The sequence below is a fragment of the Cyprinodon tularosa genome, unplaced genomic scaffold, assembly GCF_016077235.1.
Source record: "Cyprinodon tularosa strain WSP-4 unplaced genomic scaffold, ASM1607723v1 ctg31, whole genome shotgun sequence".
NCBI classification, from domain to species: Eukaryota; Metazoa; Chordata; class Actinopteri; order Cyprinodontiformes; family Cyprinodontidae; genus Cyprinodon; species Cyprinodon tularosa.
Window position 1 is genome coordinate 823,606 of NW_024039019.1, and position 22,087 is coordinate 845,692.

At 40.6% G+C, this 22,087-nt stretch overlaps 1 protein-coding gene across 1 annotated transcript in view; it reads left to right on the plus strand.

Annotated features, from left to right (window-relative positions):
• LOC119788054 (polycomb group RING finger protein 3) overlaps positions 1-22,087 on the plus strand; it is an 85,478-nt gene that overhangs the window by 43,955 nt on the left and 19,436 nt on the right. Inside the window, exons 3-7 of the mRNA XM_038292178.1 lie at positions 814-931; positions 5,453-5,549; positions 11,790-11,845; positions 12,067-12,174; positions 20,719-20,807. Coding sequence (XP_038148106.1) covers positions 814-931; positions 5,453-5,549; positions 11,790-11,845; positions 12,067-12,174; positions 20,719-20,807 — 468 coding nt within the window. The remainder of the gene's footprint in view (positions 1-813; positions 932-5,452; positions 5,550-11,789; positions 11,846-12,066; positions 12,175-20,718; positions 20,808-22,087) is intronic.

Below are 22,087 nucleotides of genomic sequence, written 5' to 3' on the forward strand. Positions count from 1 at the left end.
GTGTGACAACGGAGGGACATGAGGGCGAAAAAGAGCGGGGATCCAGGTGGATCCAACTTCACATCTCATTCTCCGCAATGGCGGTTATACAAACAAAACAAGCCGGTAAAGTACCAAACAGGAAATATGCATAGTGTAGAGCAGATGTAGATTTGACCAATCGGAGGCCTCCTGTCTGCTGTCACCTGCAATATAGGAGAGGCTCACCAGAGTGTCTGCGGAAGGGGCGGGGACATATCTACATCAACTGCGACGCAAACGCAGCCGACTTGGTTACTGAGTATAAATCAGCCTTAAGCATGCTTGAAGTGATAGTGGAGAGGAAAAACTCCCTTTTAACAGGAAGAAACCTCTTGCAGAACCAGGCTCAGTGTGAGCGGCCATCTGCAGAGGCCGACTGGGGTTCAAGGAGACAGAAGCAGAAATACAAAAAGAAGCTGTAAAAGGCGGCTCTGTCCAGGAAACACACAGCCAGTCACAGTCAGAGAAACAGGGCTACACTGAAAAACAGGCCGATCTCCATTATCTATAACCAAAGGTGTTGATGGCAGCAGCACAGCTGACATTTCTCTCCAGGATGGAGCCACAGCCAAATAGAAACAGAACAGATCCAGCTACTATTAGAAAAAGCAGAAAGAGTTCCTTTGTTATGCTTAACATATATCCTTTATACCAATAAACCTGACCTTTAAATGACCTTTTAGAAGTTTTTTTGTTTTGTTTTGTTTTTCTCATTGTGCTAGAAGTAACCAGCAGCCTGCAGTTGCTTGTTTTGATGTTCAACACATTGATTTGTGTCCCTGTTCCCTCCAGAACCCCGACATGTTGACGAGGAAGATAAAGCTGTGTCACATCAACGCCCACATCACATGTCGTCTGTGTGAGGGCTACCTGATCGACGCCACCACCGTCACAGAGTGCTTACACACCTGTAGGTCCTTCCTTTCACACTTTCCTCTTCTGCCCCAAGCCTTCCCACCATCATAGCCTTCAAACGCATTTCCTGTTTTCAGCTCTCCTACTGCTCTTCCCCCTTACTTTTCAACTCTTATTATTTCTCTCATCTCATTTGTTTTTCCTCCTTGCTGCTTCCTTTTTTATGAATAACAACCTAAAGAAGGAGCGTGTTATGGGTTTAAAGCAGAAAACCTCACGAGTTTATAAATATTTCGTTATTAAATGCTGATCCAGCGTCTTGAACGTGAGGTAGGAGCGCACACACACACGATCAGAAAGCGTGTAATCTGTGCATTATATCTGAAAGGAAGGAGGGGTGTGTTGTCGCCTCTCGTTCACACTGAGGTGCATCATTAGCTGGGTTCAGTAAAGTCTAATAACACCATCTGCTTCTTTCTACAGCTAGTTTCTGCTTTGCTGGATCAGAGCTTTAAGTTGAGAACAGAATTAAGCCTCCATGAACCAGAAGAGATCTGCATTAGTGGAGATTAATAATCAGGCTAGAAATGTTGGATTCAAGTCCTTTAGAGGATAAAGATGATGAAAATAATATATTTAATTCTTCATGGGCCTGCTAAACATGGGGGCCTCGTGCTTGCTGGAAAATATGCCAAAAAAAGAAATCTATTTAGATATATATTCAGATTAAGTTTGGGGAAAACAAAAAGTAGAATAAGGAATGTTTTTTATGTTGAGGCTTTATTCTACTTATATGTTTGTTTTTAAATCCATCACTCTGCTTAAAGCAACACAGTGTGACCTTTGACCCTAGTATTAGCTTGATTTGAGACATATCAAATACATTTTGGTGCTTATTAATGCTGAGTGCTGGTTGCTCTTCTAAAAGACTCCTATGTCGCTTCAGAGGGTCGCATCCGTGACCCAGATCGCTGCTTTACGGCAGTCGGAACACCAGAGCTAGTTAAGCTAGAAGGTTTTAGGTACCAGCACAGATCTGAACCTTAACTGATCAGATCTATTTTTGGTTCCTTGATATGGGATTTAATCTAGAGAGTGATCTTTTGCTGGTCTTTAAAAATAGGAGCTCTATGACTTCTAAACCTTCTTGTCCAAAGTTGATTTTGTAAAATGTTGCCTTCAGGAGGAGAAACCGTAAGTTACAGATCAAGCACCCCCTGGTGGCTAAAAGTTACACATGGAAAAAAACCCAAAAAACTATATATATATATATATAAGTGGTGGGTATAGCTTATTTTTTTATTCTAGATAAATTTCACTGTAATCTTGGAATTAATCTAGATTAAAATGGCTGAATTGAATTCTGCCACAGGCATACATTCAATCATCCAGATGCAAACAGAATGCTGTGGTAATGATTCATGGCGTTGTTGTAAAATTAAATTTAAAATGAAATAATAAAGCCGACTTAAAGCAAAGGACTGAGGTTCCCAGCTGGCATCGACGAGGTGTACAGTAACGCCGCGGTAGTTATCATTAATGACAGATTTCCAGTGATCCCCCCGTCAGTGCTAAACACGTCGCCTTGACAGACTTCTCATCTTTTGCGGCTTTCTCCGCGGTGTGCTGGTCATGTATTCTCCTCATCATAGTTTGCCTCACAGGTAGTTTATAAGATGTGGCTGTCTGGAGAACGACCTCGAGCCCATCATCTTCAACCACGCTGATGGCGGCAGCTAGTGGCATTTCACTGAGAAAGTAGATTAGTTAGCTTGGCTGACAGAGCTGTGTTTGCCTCGGTTGCACTCAAATACTGTAGTTTGACAAACGCGACTCTTCCCCTGCGCTACAACAGTGCTTGTGCCGGTCGGCATCGTCTGCATTGGCTAAGGGATGCTTTGCATTTAGGTGGTACTTGGACAGGAAGAACTCCCGCAGTAAAGTATTTCCGCATCGCACAAGGTGCAAATAGCTTTAGTCCTGTTGAGGTTTTCATTGGGAAGCTTTGTAAAAATACATTTTTCCTGAATCAAACCCAGCAGCTTTATAGCTGCATCCATGTTAGCACGTCACGTTCAATGGTTGGAAGACTGATTCCTTCTGGCCCCCATATATATATATATATATATATATATACACGCCCTCGCCAGATATTCATCTGCGCAAAAATATCAAGTTGAAAGTCATCATAGCGTACTTACTATAGACCCAGCGTTCAACCCAACTTTGAAAATAGACTAACAGCGATATGTTTTTTATTGCAAGATAAGAGTCTGGCGTTAACGCAGGATAACACTGATAATGGACCACCACTAATATATATATTAATGTGATGTATTTTCTAAAATACAAAACCTTTCTTGGGCCAAGTAGAGGAAACAAATACAAGATGCCAAAAACTAAAACTAAAGTAGAAACAAAACGGGACAGATACCGCTAGTCACTGAAAATTCTATTTGAAAATATTATATTCATCCCAAAGGATTGTCAGTAAATAAAAACAAATTAAGAAATAGACACCCGGACTAATAAAGAATCAGATAAATAATTGCGCAGCCATGACATACTGTACACTGCCAAGGATAGCACGAGGCTACGTTCACACTCCAGGCCTTGATGCTCAATTCCGATATTTTTGTGAAATCCGATTTTTTTTTGTGTTGCCGTTCACATTTCCAAATATATGCGACTTGTATGTGATCTCCTGTGTAAACTGCATTCATACAACCTAAGTGTCCCACATGCACAGTAGAGAACACAATGACGAAGTAAACATGGATGGTAGTGCCGGAGCGCATTAGTGATCTTTGCCAACCTTAAAAACACAATCTTTTCAAGAGGGTTAAACATAAATACTGCTCTCCGCATCATCGTCAGCCATCGTTGTTGTTTTTCTTGCCACTTCTTTGTAGCAAGAAGCAGAAGAGTGACCTTTGTCGGGTATTAATGGCATTCATGTCGGATAGATGCGACCTGGACGTTCAGACACAGGTCGCATTTAAAAAGTTGAGATTCGTATCTTATTCAGGACCACATAGCCAAGTGGCCTGGGTCGCATTTGAAAAAATCTGATCTGTGTTGTTCAGCCTGCCATGAAAAGATCGGATCCAGGTCGCATATGCGCCACAAAATCTGATTTGGGTCTCTTCAGGCTGCGGTGTGAATGTAGCCTTAGAGGGGACCTTATTTTCTAAACTTTGCCCGATAAGAATGTAGCTCTTGTTCATTTCTTTCAGCCTTTTCAGATTCCTGAATATTTTCTAGGATGTTTTTTTAAATGCTTTCCACTCCCTGATTCATTTAGGGTTCATTTGTCATGCCTGCCTGTTAGTGCCTCTGTAAAATAGGTTTTAAAGCTGATCTTCTTCTTGGTTTCATCACTTGAAAACTTCCTGTGTTACCAGTAAAGGCCTCGTTTCTCCTACAGACTCGGTTGAAAAGAAATCAATCCTCTGCTGGTTAAATGTCTGTAGTTAACCAGCAGAGGAAGCAGTCTGTCCTCTGATCCCTATGGGGTCACAGAGTTTACAAGGCTACGTCCTGTTTACTTCTTCTGCTAACCTAAGTGCCCTTTAAAGCTCATATGAGAGCTGAGTGAGCGTACAGACCTCAGCAAACAGTATGCTGCCGCAAAGCTGTTAATTATCCAGCTGAAAGTCTGCATAGTTTTTAGCTTTAAGCTTCTTTTAACAGTGAAGCAGAATCAGTCATAAAAAAAACTTGTTTCACTGCTTGATGTTTGCAAAATTAAAAAACAACTTAAAGGTTGTAGCAGAACTCAGAAAAATTTTATTGAATGTAAACAGAAATGAACAGGGTGCTTTACCTTGTGTGTCCACTAGAGGGAGCCTGTTTACCACACATCAGAGCCTTTTCGCCCGCTTCTATCCCTCCAGTCCAGACATGAGGTTTTGATTCTGCCTCCCAGCGTGAGTAGGGGGCCTCCAAAGGCGGAGAGCCGAGACAACAAAGACATTGGCATCACGTCATCAGTGCAGCTGCGCCGCTGCAATAAAAATGTCAAGTAGAGATGGATTTCACGGCACACCGGGCGCTGCAAATTACATTCCAGGGTTATACAATACATTTATTGTACCAACAAAAGGTGGCTGTAGTTGAAAGAAGAATTCCCTTTAAGTCTAAATGTAATTTAAGGGATATGTACCTTCATCTGAAGTCGCTTTATGGTTTGGGGAGGATTTGTTCTGTCGGCTGCTTCATGCACTTTTCCTTTATTTTATTGCTTCTTTATTTTAATTTGTACTGATGTGTTTAACCCTGAAGAGACAGTTTGAATGACCATATCAGCAGACTCCTCTTTTTTTGTTGCTCCAGCCTGTTTAAACAGTTTGACGATATGTTTTTGTCTTTTAAACAGATGCATAAACCTAAACACAAAACCTTCAGGTAGATGATTTAGGATTATTGTTTTAGCCACATGAAAAGCAGCTGTAAGTCTTTAGAAACACCTCGTCATTCAGATGCAAAACCCCAGACGAGTTTCAGGTTCACAAAGACGAGACGGTAATGGAAGATGCATGCTCTAATGGTTTGTGTCCGCTGTGTCTGTCTGCAGTCTGCAGAAGCTGCCTTGTAAAGTATCTGGAGGAGAACAACACGTGCCCCACGTGTAGGATTGTTATTCATCAGAGCCATCCACTGCAGTACATCGGGTGAGTGGGGGGGGCCGCCGCAGAACACAAGCACACACACAGTCTGCAATCAGGAGCACCCTGCCACTAACACGATAAAGTGGCGAGGACCGTGGATCCGATGGGTCCTTTTTATTCCTGCTCTCCTGCAGGAGGCGCTCTGTGTGTTTTTCTAATAGATGCTGCACCTAACCCAAGCTCAACACAACCTCGCTCTACAGAAACAGATCAGCGCTCTGCTGTGGACTGATGATCCTCCACTTATAAAGCTGCTCATTTGGTCTTTCAGCGCAAATAGAGCCTCTTGTTATCTTATTAGAGGGGATTCCTTCCTTCCTTCCTTCCTTCCTTCCTTCCTTCCTTCCTTCCTTCCTTCCTTCCTTCCTTCCTTCCTTCCTTCCTTCCTTCCTTCCTTCCTTCCTTCCTCCCTCCCTCCCTTCCTTCCTTCCTCCATCCCATCCATCCTTCCTTCCTTCCTTCCTTCCTTCCTTCCTTCCTTCCTTCCTTCCTTCCTTCCTTCCTTCCTTCCTCCCATCCCCCCCTCCCTCCCTCCCTCCCTCCCTCCCTCCCCCCCTCCCTCCCTCCCTCCCTCCCTCCCTCCCTCCCTCCCTCCCTCCCTCCCTCCCTCCCTCCCTCCCATCCATCCATCCATCCATCCATCCATCCATCCATCCATCCATCCATCCTTCCTTCCTTCCTTCCTTCCTTCCTTCCATCCCCCCCTCCCTCCCTCCCTTCCTTCCTCCCTCCCTCCCTCCCTCCCTCCCTCCCTCCCTCCCTCCCATCCATCCATCCATCCATCCATCCATCCATCCATCCATCCATCCATCCATCCATCCATCCTTCCTTCCTTCCTTCCTTCCTTCCTTCCTTCCTTCCTTCCTTCCTTCCTTCCTTCCTTCCTTCCTCCCTCCCTCCCTCCCTCCCTCCCTCCCTCCATCCATCCATCCATCCATCCATCCATCCATCCATCCATCCATCCATCCATCCATCCATCCATCCTTCCTTCCTTCCTTCCTTCCTTCCTTCCTTCCTTCCTCCCTCCCTCCCTCCCTCCCTCCCTCCCTCCCTCCCTCCCTCCCTCCCTCCCTCCCTCCCTCCCTCCCTCCATCCATCCATCCATCCATCCATCCATCCATCCATCCATCCATCCATCCTTCCTTCCTTCCTTCCTTCCTTCCTTCCTTCCTTCCTTCCTTCCCTCCCTCCCTCCCTCCCTCCCTCCCTCCCTCCCTCCCTCCATCCATCCATCCATCCATCCATCCATCCATCCATCCATCCTTCCTTCCTTCCTTCCTTCCTTCCTTCCTTCCTTCCTTCCTTCCTTCCTTCCTTCCTTCCTCCCTCCCTCCCTCCCTCCCTCCCTCCCTCCCTCCCTCCCTCCCTCCCTCCCTCCCTCCCTCCCTCCCTCCCTCCCTCCCTCCATCCATCCATCCATCCATCCATCCACTGTTCCTTACACATTTTAGACATCTTTACTTAAACATTTAGATCAAAATCTAAAGTACAGCTCTAAATTAAACTTAAATCACAAAAAGAAAAAATTTTATCAAACTTTTTTTAGGTTTTGTTCTGAGCTTGATTACGATTTAAAAAATTAAAAATCCTAAATTTCCGAGTTTGCAGCGTCTGCTGTGAAGCGGGCGAGTCAAAAAGCGAAGCTCTCGATTTACCGGTCGATCTACGTTCCTACCCTCATCTATGGTCATGAACTCTGGGTCATGACCGAAAGAACGAGATCACGGATACAAGCGGCCGAAATGGGTTTCCTCCGTAGGGTGTCTGGGCTCTCCCTTAGAGATAGGGTGAGAAGCTCGGTCATCCGGGAGGGACTTGGAGTAGAGCCGCTGCTCCTCCACATCGAGAGGAGCCAGTTGAGGTGGCTCGGGCATCTGGTTAGGATGCCTCCTGGACGCCTCCCTGGTGAGGTGTTCCGGGCACGTCCCACCGGGAGGAGGCCCAGGGGAAGACCCAGGATACGCTGGAGAGACTATGTTTCTCGGCTGGCCTGGGAACGCCTTGGGGTTCCTCCTGAGGGGCTGGAAGAAGTGGCTGGGGAGAGGGAAGTCTGGGCCTCCCTTCTTAAGCTGCTGCCCCGCGACCCGACCCAGGATAAGGCGAGGAAGATGGATGGATGGATGGATAAATTTCCGAGTTTGAATCTGTTAAACCTCATGAAGCTGTTACACTCCTTACCATCAGATGACAGTAATGCATCTTAAGTTTGTTTTCCAACTTCCGACAAATGAGAAGAGCAAGACTAAGAAGAAACCATCTGACATCCTTTGCTGAAATATAGATATCAACGTATGTGCGACATAATGGGCGTTTCTCAATTCATGAGAACGCGAGTACGTACTCACGTTCTCGTCAAGTCCTTTCTTGGCGAGAACGCAGGAAGATCGGACTTGACGAGAACGCGAGCACGCGAGTACGTATGTGTATTGGAACAAAAGCGTACTCGTGACGTCATCACATGCAACGTTCTTTAGCATTTCTTTAACAGTCAAAACTATTTATTCCCTACACAAAACATTTTGAAAACAATATTTTTAATTTCTAAAGCTTAAAAAACATTTAAAAAAATTACCGAACCGCAAAAAACCGCCATCAGAACGAGCGGTAGTTCACACATAACTAGACCGAGAGAAGTGCACTACAGACGGGGTAACATTAGCCCTGGCTGCGGTTACCCTCGGAGGTCTGCCGGTCACTCTGGTCCGCTCAACGTCGGACTTTTTTTTTTTTTTTCGCACTAACTCTGTAAACAGACCACACAGGGAGGCTTAAATGTATAATGTTATCGCCTCAAACGATTTCAAAACGTACTTTTGAAGAACAACAGCAGCAGAAAAGGGAATGTTTAACTTAACACTGTGAGCGCTGTCTGGAATCAAGCTGCGGCCGCGGGGCATTCTGGGGAAGCGGTCAGTCTGAAGAACGCACAAGTCTGCTCTGGTGCATGCTCGATAAAGAGGGCGGGGCGAGAACAACATCCGGGGATTTGATGCGTTCTCGATCTGGCGTTCTCCAATCTGTGAATAGAAAGACTCGCATCCAGAGTTTTCACCCAAAAAGTTGTTTATAAATATATTTTGTGATTCTTGAGTTCATTTTAGTGTACTTCTGATTATCTGATCTTTTAAAGTCACTCTATAGATTCCTCTAAGATTGGAATTACATTTTTAACAAAAGCTAATATTTATGTGAATATCTAGCAAATTCTTCTGGCAGATTAAAGACTTTGATAAAAGCTTAACTTGTTTAGGCAGCTGGGTTTTTTCAGGAAATTACACCCGGCGGCCAATTGCAGCGGTTTAAAAGCAAAGCGACTCACAGATTCAAAATCCATGTCGAGTTTACTTAGATAACACATTTAAAAGAAGCAAGCATGCCAAAGTGTACATAAATAAAAAATAAAAACAAGACGTCCGACAGACTGTTTAAACACCCATCAAATAAAACAGACATTAAAAGAGCATACTATGTGACAACTGGTGAAATACTGCAAAAAAGATATATATATATATATATATATATATAGATATATGTATATATATCTATATATATAGATATATATAGATATATATAGATATATATATCTATGTACAATATCACAGTGCTACATCAAGATAAAAACTAGGAAATCCTTCAGCTGCTAAAGACAGTTGGAAACACTCCCTTGTTTTGTCCAGTAGGGGTCACTGTTTTGCTGCTCATCGTTCATCCTGTTTTCACCCTTAGTTTCTCAGCTCCTCGATGTGCCGCAGCACCAACATACATGCCACACTTTCTGCATTCTTCCTCCCATAACTGCTGCAAACTCAACACGTGGTGTCCGTTAGCCGGCTGTCAGGGCCAGGTGTCAAAAAGCGCCGTCAGACCTAAGCCGCCCCCACTGTGCAGCCGTGTCACAAGCACAGGAAGAAAAGGCTAGTTCCCTGCCAGACCGGGAACAGCATATGCTCCACACCAGCTTCTGAGAGTGTCAATTGGATTCCCTCTTTTTTGTTCCAACACATTTGACAATTTTTCCACTAATGTCATCTTGAGATTTGCAGCTTTTTACCATGCAGAGTTTACAGAGATGTGGGAGGGCAAAAAGTGCATTTTATGGTTTGACATGTTGCATAAATCAACTGGTGGGTGGAAGAATGACGTTGCAGACATGACATGAAAAAAAAATGGAAACCTGCTCTATACGTGATAGGTACTTTAACCTTTTTTTTCCTTTTAATAATCTCATAGGAGATGATAGAGTTTTAGAAAATGAGGAAAGAAAATAGAAAATTTATTTGCACTATTGTTTATCACACTGTCCTAAAGTAGTATCGATCTGTTGATCTGCCTGTCGGTCCATTGGTTGCTAAGTTGATGTCCCCAGATAAACTCCAGTGCACCTGGTTGCCTCCAGAGGTCATCTAATTAACAAACAGTATCTATCACTGTGTAATTTAATCTCTGCCTAAATCCAGCTTCTCTGTAGAGGCCCAGAGATTTGTTGCGGAACATTAGAGAACAAACAGCACCCAAAAGACCGAGGATGTTTAAGAAATAAACAGTTTGGCCTCAAATGTGCGATTCTAAACCAACTGAGAAGCTCATTCCAAGGTTAGGAAGCTGGTGTTGGATTATAGGAAGGTAAATATAGTCCAATATTTATCTTCCAGTGTAATAATCATCCTACAAAGGAAGCCAGAGCTTCAACAGTTTGGTTTATATTGAAGAATTTTTGTGTGTTCCAATGGCCTAGTCGAAGTCCAACACTAAATCCAATCTGTATTAATGCCTAAGAGTCTGTTTTGTGACACGATTTATTCCAAGCGGGATCGCGAGGGGTGCTGGTGCCTATCTCCAGCTGTCTACGGGCGAGAGGCAGGGTACACCCTGGACAGGTCAACAGTCCATCGCAGGGCAACACAGAGATAAACAGGACAAACAGCCATTCACGCACACACTCCCACCTGAGGAGAATTTAGAGAAGCCAAATAAACCTAACAGTCATGTTTTTGGACTGTGGGAGGAAGCTGGAGTACCCGGAGAGAACCCCCGCATGCTCAGGGAGAACATGCAAACACCATGCAGAAAGACCCTCCCTATTTTTTAAGACTTTCTCTATTAACCTAAAAACTTCTCTTTGTAAATAAAAGAAAACAAACAAACTCATAATTACTTCAAAAATTCATATTTTTACCAATTTTTTCACCCACGCAATGATGCAGTTAGGTCTTACTGGACTGGAACCTACAGAGTAAACACCATTACGATGTTTGTATCGTATTGCGATACAAACATCGTAATGGTGTAAATGTAGACAATGCCGTACCGCGTCACTGCCTCAATGTTGCCATGAGCAGTTATACAAGATATCTGATGGACCTAACAAATGGGATCAACTTGTTCTTTTATATTAGCTAACTGGCTTACATATTAGCTAGATAACGTAAAATTAAAACCCATATTGGAAGATATTAAGCAACTGTTTAAAGTGAAAGCAAAGCCTCTTTCAGTCGTCATAACACATCGTTGTAATATATCTGAGAAAATGCTAACCGTAAATAGCATCAGTTAGAAACTGGAACTCTTTGTAGCATAGCTCTCCATCTGTGTTAGCATCTCCTAGCATTAGCCAAACAATCACAAGCTTCTTGGACCAACTCTTCCTTCTCCCTCCATGTGGGCCTAGATGTCATTCACCCAAAATGCATTGTTGCATAAACAACAAGGCAAGGTCCTTGTGACAATATTGGATTTATGTATGGTTTTTACATTAAAAAAATATGTATTTCTCAAATAAATGCTAATCATAGATCCTTTAAAAGTTTAACCATTGACTGGGAATTCAGAGACAATCTGAGAAGCAGATAAAAGTCTAGATGTGTTTCAGTTATTGGTGTGAAACTGTGGAATGAATTGAATGATGATTTTAAGTTGTGTCCTTTTTTGGTGAATTTCAAAAGTACCTTAAAATGTCAAATGATAAAATCCCATGTTGTTATGTAGATTTGAATATTTATATAGGTACTGTGAAGAACCTGGTAGGTTTTAAAGGTGGTACGTATAAAACAGGGTTCTTTTACTATTTTCAGTGTTTAATGATGGATCATTTACTGAAAAATAAAGTGAGAGTGAAGTGAAGCCATGATTTTAAAACTACACATGCTGTGATGAAACAATGACAAAAATCATGTATTTAACATCAGATATGTGCAGCACTCTTAGGGTTTGGGTTGCTAACCATTTCTTCCATTTTTATTTTAGCCATGACAGAACAATGCAAGACATCGTTTACAAGCTGGTACCGGGACTTCAAGAGGGTAAGAGTCACCCTGCTTTTTCACAAACAGTTTGAGCTTCAACCATGTTTTTCAGCTCAGCCTGACTGGTTTTACATCAAAAAAAGATTCAGGCACTTTGTCATCTTATCTCACATTTGTGGATTATTTTCTAGGCCTCAACAAAGTAGCTTTTAGCGCGGAGATGTTATCAAACACTTGAGAAAAACCTCTTCTCTTTGTCATGTTTGCCTCTTGTGCAGCGGAGATAAAGAAGCAGAGGGAATTCTATCAGAAGTTGGGCATGGAGGTGCCTGGGGACATTAAAGGAGAGCTGTGCAACATGAAGACTCATCTAGATCAGCGCAACGGTACAGCCACACTCATGCATGGGCTCTTTCTGTCTCCTCAGAAATACCATAAGGCCATTCTGCAATTTTCCTTCCACTGCAGGCTTTCATTTCCAGCTCAGATAAACATTTAAGTTTGTTTCATGCTCCTTTTCTTCAGTTTGTAAATTCATCACCAAGTATAATCGGTTCTGATATTCCAATACAGGGAGAAACTAATCCAACCTAAAGGTTGAGCTCAAGTGGGTCTTCCAAATGGAGAAAGACTCTAAGCACGTGACCTTGCTAGTTACAAAGTCCTTGGAGACAACAAGTAATCATTAAGCCACAATTTTAGGCCCATTGGAAATGTTGGTCATAGCTGCAGGAGAACAGGTTGGCTCACAGTCCTGATGCCTTTCTGTTCAAAGAATGAGCCAAAGGTCCAGAAAGCTGTTTCTTTTTAACTTTAGTTAAAAACGTTTGATGCAAATTAAACCATTTCCTGTTGGATCAGCATATGTATCAAACTCAAACCAGTGAAATAAAATTACACTTCAGACTGGAATAAAACGCGATTTTAGCTGCAATGTGTAACAATTGCTTCAAAGTATAAATAAAAAAACAGGAAAACGTTTTGTAATAATATCTGCAGTATTATATGATAAAGCTCAGAATTTCCCAAACAAAGGTTTCACTCTCCATGGTGCTGAAAATGTTATATGCATGGTTATTTGTTAATCATCTTTAATTGGTGCAGCAAGAGAACAAATCCTGATTGGAGGGGGAGTTCTAACATTACACTAAGAACAGGGGTGCTTCTCAGTTTAACATTAAAATTCTGCTGATAATTCTGTCAAACACGTCTTATTATAAGGTAGTTTTAACCCTTTAAAGCCAACTGTATCATATTTGATACATGAGTTTTTGAGACATCTGCATCATCAGTTTAATATTTCTGATATTGCAAATCTTCAGTTACACATTCAGACACAGGTAGGAAACAGAAAATGCATAACGTATTATAAAGAAATACCTGATGTATCAAAATTGCTGTAAATAAATTATCTAATTTCAGTTATCCAAAATGTATGTTATGTATTTAATTGGTCAGAAAGTTCAATCTTAACTCTAATAAAACCATATAGAATTTCCTGTTTTACCTGTTGGTCCAGGCTTTGAAGGGTTAAAACCGTTTACTTGATAGTCCTGGAAGCAGAGCGTGTGAGCGGAGCGTGGAGCGAGTGTAGGAGTGGAGCGGAATAAATACGCTGGAGCGTAGCGTGGTTCTCAATTCAAAGGCCGGAGCGAGGATTTCGCTCAGCTCCATTTGGCGCCGATGTGCTCACAACAAAACCGAGGCCAAAAACTATGCTGTAGTCTGTGCCTATAATCTGTTATAATCTATGTTTCAACTTCACCATGGAAACGTTGAGACGAGGATTGCATATCCTGTGATGAAAATGGGGATAAAATATCATAAAAAACATACACTAACTATACCCAACATACAGAGTGGGTTTACATAAAGTGATCATTGTGGAAAGGACCTGTTTTTCAAAATGGATCGCATGCATGCATTATACGCTGTAATCTCATTCACAATGGGATGTGAAGTGACCTTTTTTAATGTAGACTACAAATTATTAATTATATAGGAAACGCAGGGCAACATGAATGGTGCGAGGTGTTACGTTCACAGCTGGGAAACATTGCGATAATTTCACAGCAAGTTAAATAAGACAATACGCACGTATCGGTCACATCATTAAATCAAACGCCGTGTGTCCCAGGACCCTGGCATCATTACAGGGAAGGAAAAATGTGAGAAAATGCCTTCTCCTTAAAATTTGAGAGCGTGGAGCGATTTCGCTGGAGCAGCAGGAAAATTAAGGTAAACGTGAGAAGCGGGAATCGCACGGCGCTCCGCTCCGTTCACATCCTCTGCCTGGAAGTCAAGCTGACAAAAGCAACTATCACCATAGTATGGCAATTATTTAAAGGAATTTATATATAAGAAATATAAGAATTTAACTAAACAGCTTTTATTATGTATATTGTATACTGGGATAAATATAAAAACTAGTTTTTGATTAGTTATTAAATGCTGTGTCCCACATGATCAGTTCTAAAGAAGAGAAACCACAGCATTCTCTGATATTAATGTTAGATTTTATATTAAAAATACATCTATGGATGTTATAACATGTTGAGATAATTATTACTAAATGTGGTTGTAGTCTCATTTTGTTTTAAATTTTAGTGCTAGAATTACTGACAACAAACCTGTGAGGTTGATGATGATGCGTTCATGAAAAATAAAAAAAAACATGATACATATTGTGCTTTGGAGGATTAATTAAGAGTAAAACTAATCAACATATTTTGTTTTTTTTACTTGGTTGGTGTTCTTTCTCCACTTAAACCATTTGGATAACTTGTGCAGGTGGGAATCCTCTTAAGTAAATATGTTTGAGGTGTTCTGTTAGTTCTCTTCAAAATGTATTTTTGGCGCAAACACCTGTTTGGACCTAATGAGCCACCGTAGCAGAGCCCATAGTGGATGTGTTACTGGAATCATACGTGCTGCGCTGTCCTTTGCTTACCAGTGCTGCAGCTGGGATGCTGCAGGTCAGGGACTGTAGAGCATATAGACTCCTTCAGACTGTAACCATCAATCACCGACACTGTTTCAGAATTAGGAAAGTAGCATCATGGAACCTGAGCTGAACATGAGCTCATTTTCAACAGCACAAGTGTGCCATTCAGAAATGCAGCAAGCGAGACTTCTAGCATAGTTTTCCCTCCACTTTCACATCTATGCTCTGTAAACAGTCAATCGAAATGTTTACAAGCTGAAAAAGTCATCAGATCAGACTTCATCCTCTTGAAGCCGCTGGATTTAAGGGGACTGAGCAGAGAAACACTTGTGGAAATAAATTTTTACTAAGCTACCACCCAAAAATGATTCATGCGAAACAGTTGAGTGTGAGCCACCGCTTTTTTTTAAAGGATGAAGCTGTCATGTTTTGGCCTGCGGCTGCTGTGCTGTTAATCAGACCCTTATCCGCGTTGGTTTCCCTCAGTCTATAAGACGTCCACAGCTTATCTGGATCCACATCGACCAAACTCTTCATGAAGGAAATATTAATTCTTCATTTCAGATTAAACAGTCTTATAACATCTTTTTATCCCAAAATAGGCAATGCCCTTCACCTCAGCATGGTGAATATGTCACTGCTCTTATTAGCCTATATAAAGAATGACCCTCCCCACCCCCACCCCAACAGTAATGACTTACATTAGCAAAACAACCATTAGGAACAGCAGAAGCCATTAAACAGTACAGATGAAGGCAATTTAGTCAACCAGAATGAGCTGCTGGTTTGGTTTTTGTGCACAGTGGTTTTTCCAAACCAGCTCACTGCTGCGTGATGGTGTGAATGTGTGTCCAGAGGGCTGTCATGCTGGCAGACCTAATCGCTCGCTTAATCCCCCTCTCTGAATTTTCTAATTAAGGCTCAAATAGGAGTGGAACTGCTCTCTGGTTCTGCTCTTCGAAGCCAATTTCAGCAGAAGCAAGAACACATAAAAACATTCACTCCGATACCCAATGAAACGGTAACAAAGGAAGTTCTGGACTTTAATTCAGAGTTATCTGCATGCAGTAGATGCAAACTCTGCAGTGAAGGCTTCTGTAGATTAATATAAATATGCTGGATTTAGAGCAAGTGTTTTTGTTTAGGATTTTGGGTCTATTTTAGGTTGTTTTGGGATGTTGTTTTCTTTTCTATTCCCTCTAACTATGCAGTCTGTGTTTTGGAGGAACTTCAAAGCAGAGCAAAAAAAGGTGTTTTTAAATGCCTTTATCCTTAATTGCTTTAGTTGATGGAATAAATAATCCTTAGTATTTATCCTTGATGCAATCTGGGAACCTCTTTGAAGGAAACCAAATTCAAAGATGCTTGAAATAAAGGAGGAAGATGAGTGGATCACCCAACCATTACCGGAATATTTTTAAACCTATTTTATATTTAATTCACACCATACCTCTAAACCGACCCTTTAAGATTAAAAACGGGTTTCTGCCACATCATGGCCAGACTTTACTCTCCATAAGGCCTTTTAGTCCTCAGAATATTAGTAAATAGCACATAGAAACACACAAACTGCCAATGACATTCTTGGTCTTTTGGTTTTTTGGTCACAAGTGGACAACCTTAAACCAAAGCTGTTTACATTTGGTTTTAGAACTGAAATATCGTCTACATCAGGCAGGGACTGATTTAGACAGAAATCTGAAGAAATTAGGCAGATATTAATGTCTGAAAATAATGTCTTTGTTTAGGGCAATAGCTGCTGTTTATTGATATTACGTTTATTTCCCTAGCCTTTCAACATTATGAAAAGAATAATAAAATGCTAACCTTGCTTCTCTGCCTCACTTTAACACCAAACAAATCTGAGCTGTGTAAATACCTCTGTCACATGACCAAATAAATGACACATGGCCAGTCCCCTCCCCCTATATAAATGCAAACAAAATAGAAATTAATTTAGGCAATTAGCATGGCCTGATTTGACCTGTTTGACTGATATCAATATTTTAAAAGACTTTAATAATCATAATTAAACTTTATTGAGAAATTGGAGAAATGTACCTCTGCATTTAACCCACCACCTTGGGGAGCAGACTGCCATCGTGGGGCACCCAGGGAGCAATCGGGGTTAAGGGTTTTGCTCAGAGACCCAGAGTGGCAGTCTGTGGGAGTGGGTTTCAAACTCACAACCTCAGAATTCCAAGCTCTATGCCCTAAACACTAGGCCGCCACACCTACCATGTTAATGATGGTATATTTCAGGATTCCAACTAGGGTTGTCACGATACTAAACTTTTCAACTCGATACCGATACTAAGGAAAATATTTGATACTCGATACCATTTTCGATACCACAAGGATAAAAACAACAGAAATATTTTCATTAATAAATAAAGTACAATAAAGGTTGTATGCTGTGCACAATATTAAGCAAGCTTGATAAAAAACTTATAAAATTAAAATTAAGTGTTTCTTCCTTGGCTATGCTTTGCACACATAACAATGACACTAGCCAAACTGGTTAAGAAACAAAAATTATTCTCAGTAGCTGCACCTGTTACAAAAAAAAGTGTGAAACTGAAAAGTGCACAGAATTATTCAATCACACAGTGTTCAGAAAGTGCATTTTCCACTATTCTGCACTTTAGATGAATGACTGTTTAGGTGCCACTGGTGTTGGCACTGTATCAATACTTTTAAAAACGAGTATTGTATCCGGATACAACGTTTCAGTATCGATACTTTTTTGAGTATCAATACTTTTGACAACCCTAGTTCCAACAAAGCATTTTTTTTTACCTACTAGTATCTAGATGGAGATCTGCTTGAAGGGTCAGGCTGATCATTTCTATCCTAATACTGTCCCTAACCGCTTTAGAAGGATGAGTTGTCCCTCAGTCTGTCCTAAAGGGCCTATATCATCCTAAATAAACTTTGAACTATGTTATAATGTCATTTCTTTATCAAAAGTTGCTTAGTTCCTGCTTTTCTCAGTAATCCTCATGAGTTCTGCTGTCTCAGCAGCAGCCCCTCACTGTCCTGTGAAAAAAAAATGGTTGGAGAATATCGAGGTAAACCAGCCCCCTGCAGGAAACGACTGCCTTAACCGCGCTGCGCCTGCACTGTAAACAATCGCCCACTGTTGTCTCTATCAGGAAGGGTTGATTTGAAGCAGAGTGCAATGAATCTGGCTCAATGTTAAGATAAAGCGGCTCTTTAAGCAGCTTAACTGCACAGGGCAGTATTTTTCCCGGAACATATTGCTGCTTTAAAAGAAAGCGTTTTTCTTCAGCGTTGGAAGGAATGCCATGTAGTTCTAAGGGCATGGTTTCATTGTATATTTATCTATAGGTAACTTTGAAAGGCTTTTAAAAAAGGCTTAATTTACAAGCTTTAATAGCGTCCACTTGTATAATAAACTCACATTATTCAGAATGAATGTAAGCATGGAAAAGTCTTACAGTAATAGACTTAATGTTTTAAATCAAGGCTCTAGTTGCTTTTAAATGCAAACACTAAAGTTCTGGAGCACTGCTAGACTCCAGCCAAAACAAAAGCTGCTCCCACCAGCACACACTTATTTTTCTAAATTACCAGCACACAAGTCTGCAGAGTCCACTTTTGCTCTCATGACAATCTAAACTCCCACACTGACACACACACACACATGGCTTACTCCATCTCTAACCCGTTACATGGTAGCCTGAAAATGTCATTGTGCATGCCTGTGGGATTTCAACGTTTAGAAGACTTCCCATAAATCAAAAAAGAGACAGAAGACCGTTTTCTAATAGTACCGGAGGGGAGAAACTCAAACAGCCCAAGACTTCATGATATACCGGGGTTGTTTGAAGGCGAGCCTTTACAAAAGAGACGCCCGCCTGATGAGCAATAAGCGAGGCCAACGCTGGAGACGAACACGACGGACAAACTTAGTAATCCACAGAGGGATGGCAATACTTGGCTCTGATGGAAAATAGTCTCAAAGGACTGAATGCGTTTACTGTCTAAGCTACACACACAAACAGTTATTACATCCATTGTATTCTGGAACAGACTGAATTTCTTTGTTTCTAAAGGTTACAAGAAAGCAAAACCCATTTGTGCTGCTTTTCTGTCAGCGCGACGCAATTTGGACTCCGATAACAACGTTTTATAGCTAAGAATTCAATACTGCAACAATATCACTGTCAAGAAGAAAATTCATGATAAATGTTTGCTTTAACTTGAAGGGTTTGTGCTGCTTGTTCTTAGTGCTTTTATCAGGTGGATGCACACAGCAGCGTGATGCTAGATGCAGAGAAGATCCTCGGACTGAACTATCCGGTCGGCTTCCCCTCAGAGATGGGCGGCATGTTCGCTGTCAGTCTTGTCAGTTTATGATGAGGCTTTATTTACTCCAAAACAAACTGTTTCCTGATGTTAAATAGACTCAAAGACAAAAAGGTTTTGCCAACCATGATGACTAAAACTTATCTGATTGTAATTTTTTTCCACCTCTTTGGAAATAGCCTTCCTTTCTGTCTTTCTTTGGTTTCTATTTATGATAAAGAGAATGAAAATAATTATTCTTGTCTCTTTGCTACATTGAAACTTTTAGAAATGCGGCACAGTCTTAACAATTGTCGCTCAGTTACAATATATTGTTCAGAAATCAACAAATCTTCTAAAAGCCATCGGTATAGTAATTGAATCTTAATGGACTGTAATTTATTATGTTTAGACTGACCCCTTTTAGTGTAAAGATAGATAAATTGTTTGAGTTACGCCATAGAAAAATAAAAAGTAGCTCAGTTTTCCTTGAAATCAGTGTATTTTTGTTTGATTTCAGCAGGAAAGAAAATGTGCCAATAGAATAAGATGATTTATGCTTAAAACAAACAAAAAAAATTCTCAACTGCATAATTTTAAATAATCTTATTTTAAGGGACAAAATACTCATTGCATTGAAGCCTCACCTTATTTACTCTCTCCAATTAAGGGCAAATACACTTATTTTTACATCTTTTTAAGATCAGTTTCTGCAACGGCAGAAATGTTGTTTCTTAAACATCTTTTTACAGCCTCATGCTTCCTTGATAATAACTTATGATACAGTTTGAATTTTTTATTATAAGGATATATTGGGAGAAGTTAAAGGTATTGTGGAAGATTTTTGCGAAATTTTGAAAAGTCCCGCCCTACCCACTTGTATGAAGAAGAAAAAAACAACCCTTTACCCGCTCCCTAGAGGGAACGCCTATTAAACGCATGTGAGAGCGTGCACGAGCCCATATCTCCTTGTGCATGCTCTGTTTAAAAGTTGCTGTTTGTATGGCTCATACTTGCTTTCCTTCCAAAAGAAGATTTGTAATTTTTCCACAACGTCAAACTCACCACCAGTAAGTAAAAATGGGATAGCCTTGCATAAACATATCAGCAGAATGTTCGACAATCAGGAGGACCACTTATGTTGATGATCTACCCAGAAAAAGAACATCCTCCGCTATAGTATTAAAAATCTCTTAAATGCTTAAATGTTTCTGACTTTATATCAATAAAGTCCGTGGTGATTTCATGCTCCATCCTTACTTGTGTCTGTAAGCTTCAAGATCGTGACTTTAGATGAGAAAAAACCTGATGGCAGTTTTAGGAACACATTTTTCTGCAAAGCCTGGAATGCCATACAGGTTTTTAAGTTAGTATGGGAAATAAAATGTCTTGAAAAACTTTTACCAACTTAATTATCTATCTGTTTGTTTCAGAGATCCATCAGTCCATCCATACAGTTTTGTTATTCATTCCTCTTCTTGTCCCTACATCCATTGAACCATTTGTCTGTTGTTTTCTACAGATGAAAAAAACAGAAACCTGCCTATCTCAGGAAAATTATGGAGTTTAGGAGCCTTTTTCTCATCTATCTATGCACATATGTGTACAGATTTATTTTCATGTCTGCTTTTAATCCATGAGAGCTTTCTCTTCCTTTTTTTTTTTTTTCAATCAGGGGAAATAAAATCAGAAGACACAGCAAACAAGGAGGCTGGGGAGGAGAAACCAGAGGAGGACAACGACTATCACCGTAGCGACGAGCAGGTATTGCATCACTCTCTGCTTCCTTTCTGACCCGATCACCAAACTTCAGAGAGTTTAGATTGATATGATTTTAGCATGTAGATTTTTATGTTCTGCAAGAAAATTAGTGAATACGTGAGTAATGAGTAGTTTAGAAAGGCTCATTTGGGTTTTTGGTTTGGACATTCTGACAACCTTATCTTCAACTCTAAATAGGATTTTTTTCTTTTCTCCATTTGCTTTTCTTATTATTATTTAACTCAGGCTAAATGCTGTCAAGATATTTTTATTACAAGTCAGACTCTCCTCCATACGGAATTTTGTCTTCTCGAGATAACGACAGAACTATTTCGTTATCATGGTTAACCCATTAATTGGTTTCTTGAGATGACGAGGTGATTAACCTGTATGAGTAACGAATGAGTTCAAAAGCCCTGGGTTCCCAGACCATCCACAAATGCACAAATAATAATTTTTTTAGTTTCCTCTTTCTTATCACTCATTGTCAGGTCGTTTTGGATGATTGGATTGCATGGAATACAGTAGAAACATATCTGACTGTTTTCTAAAGAAAATCTTTATTCTGGACTTATTTTGGGGGCTAAAGCATCTTATACCTGCTACCGGTGTAGCATCGGGGCTGTAAAAAAAAAAAAAAAAAAAAAAAACGATGATACAACACCGCACAGGTGGAAGAAAATCATCAAACCAACAGCGTCATCTCGTTACCTTTTGAGAGGACGTCAAATCATCTAATCAAATAATGAATCATCTCATTATATCACGAGAAAACTGCTTTCGTTATCTTTAGATTATGGTTAAATTAACTAGTTTTCTCGAGAATGCCACAGAGAAAAATTATCAGAGAGATGCATCCGCTCTCAGCTTCCGTACACTGGAAAAAATTCTAAATCAAAATAAGTCGTTATATCTTAAAATAAGTGCATTTGTTCTTGGATTGAGGAGGTAAAAGATACATTTTGCCAATAAAACAAGACAAGTTACATTTAGAATAAGAAAACACAATTACATTGTTTTAATTCAGGTGCATATTATCTAATTATCTTATTTTAAGAGTAAAAATACTCATTCCATTGACAAACTATCTCTTTTATCTACTCATATTAAGGGTAAATACACTTAATTTAAGACATTTTCACTTATTTCTAGATCGTTTTTCCAGTGTACATCCATTCTAATTCCCAGATGGAAATCATTTTTCTTATATGTATATTTAGAAAGAAGCAGAAATCCGCTCCCCTTCATCAAAGAAGCACTATCCCCCTATTGTATGTGGGAGC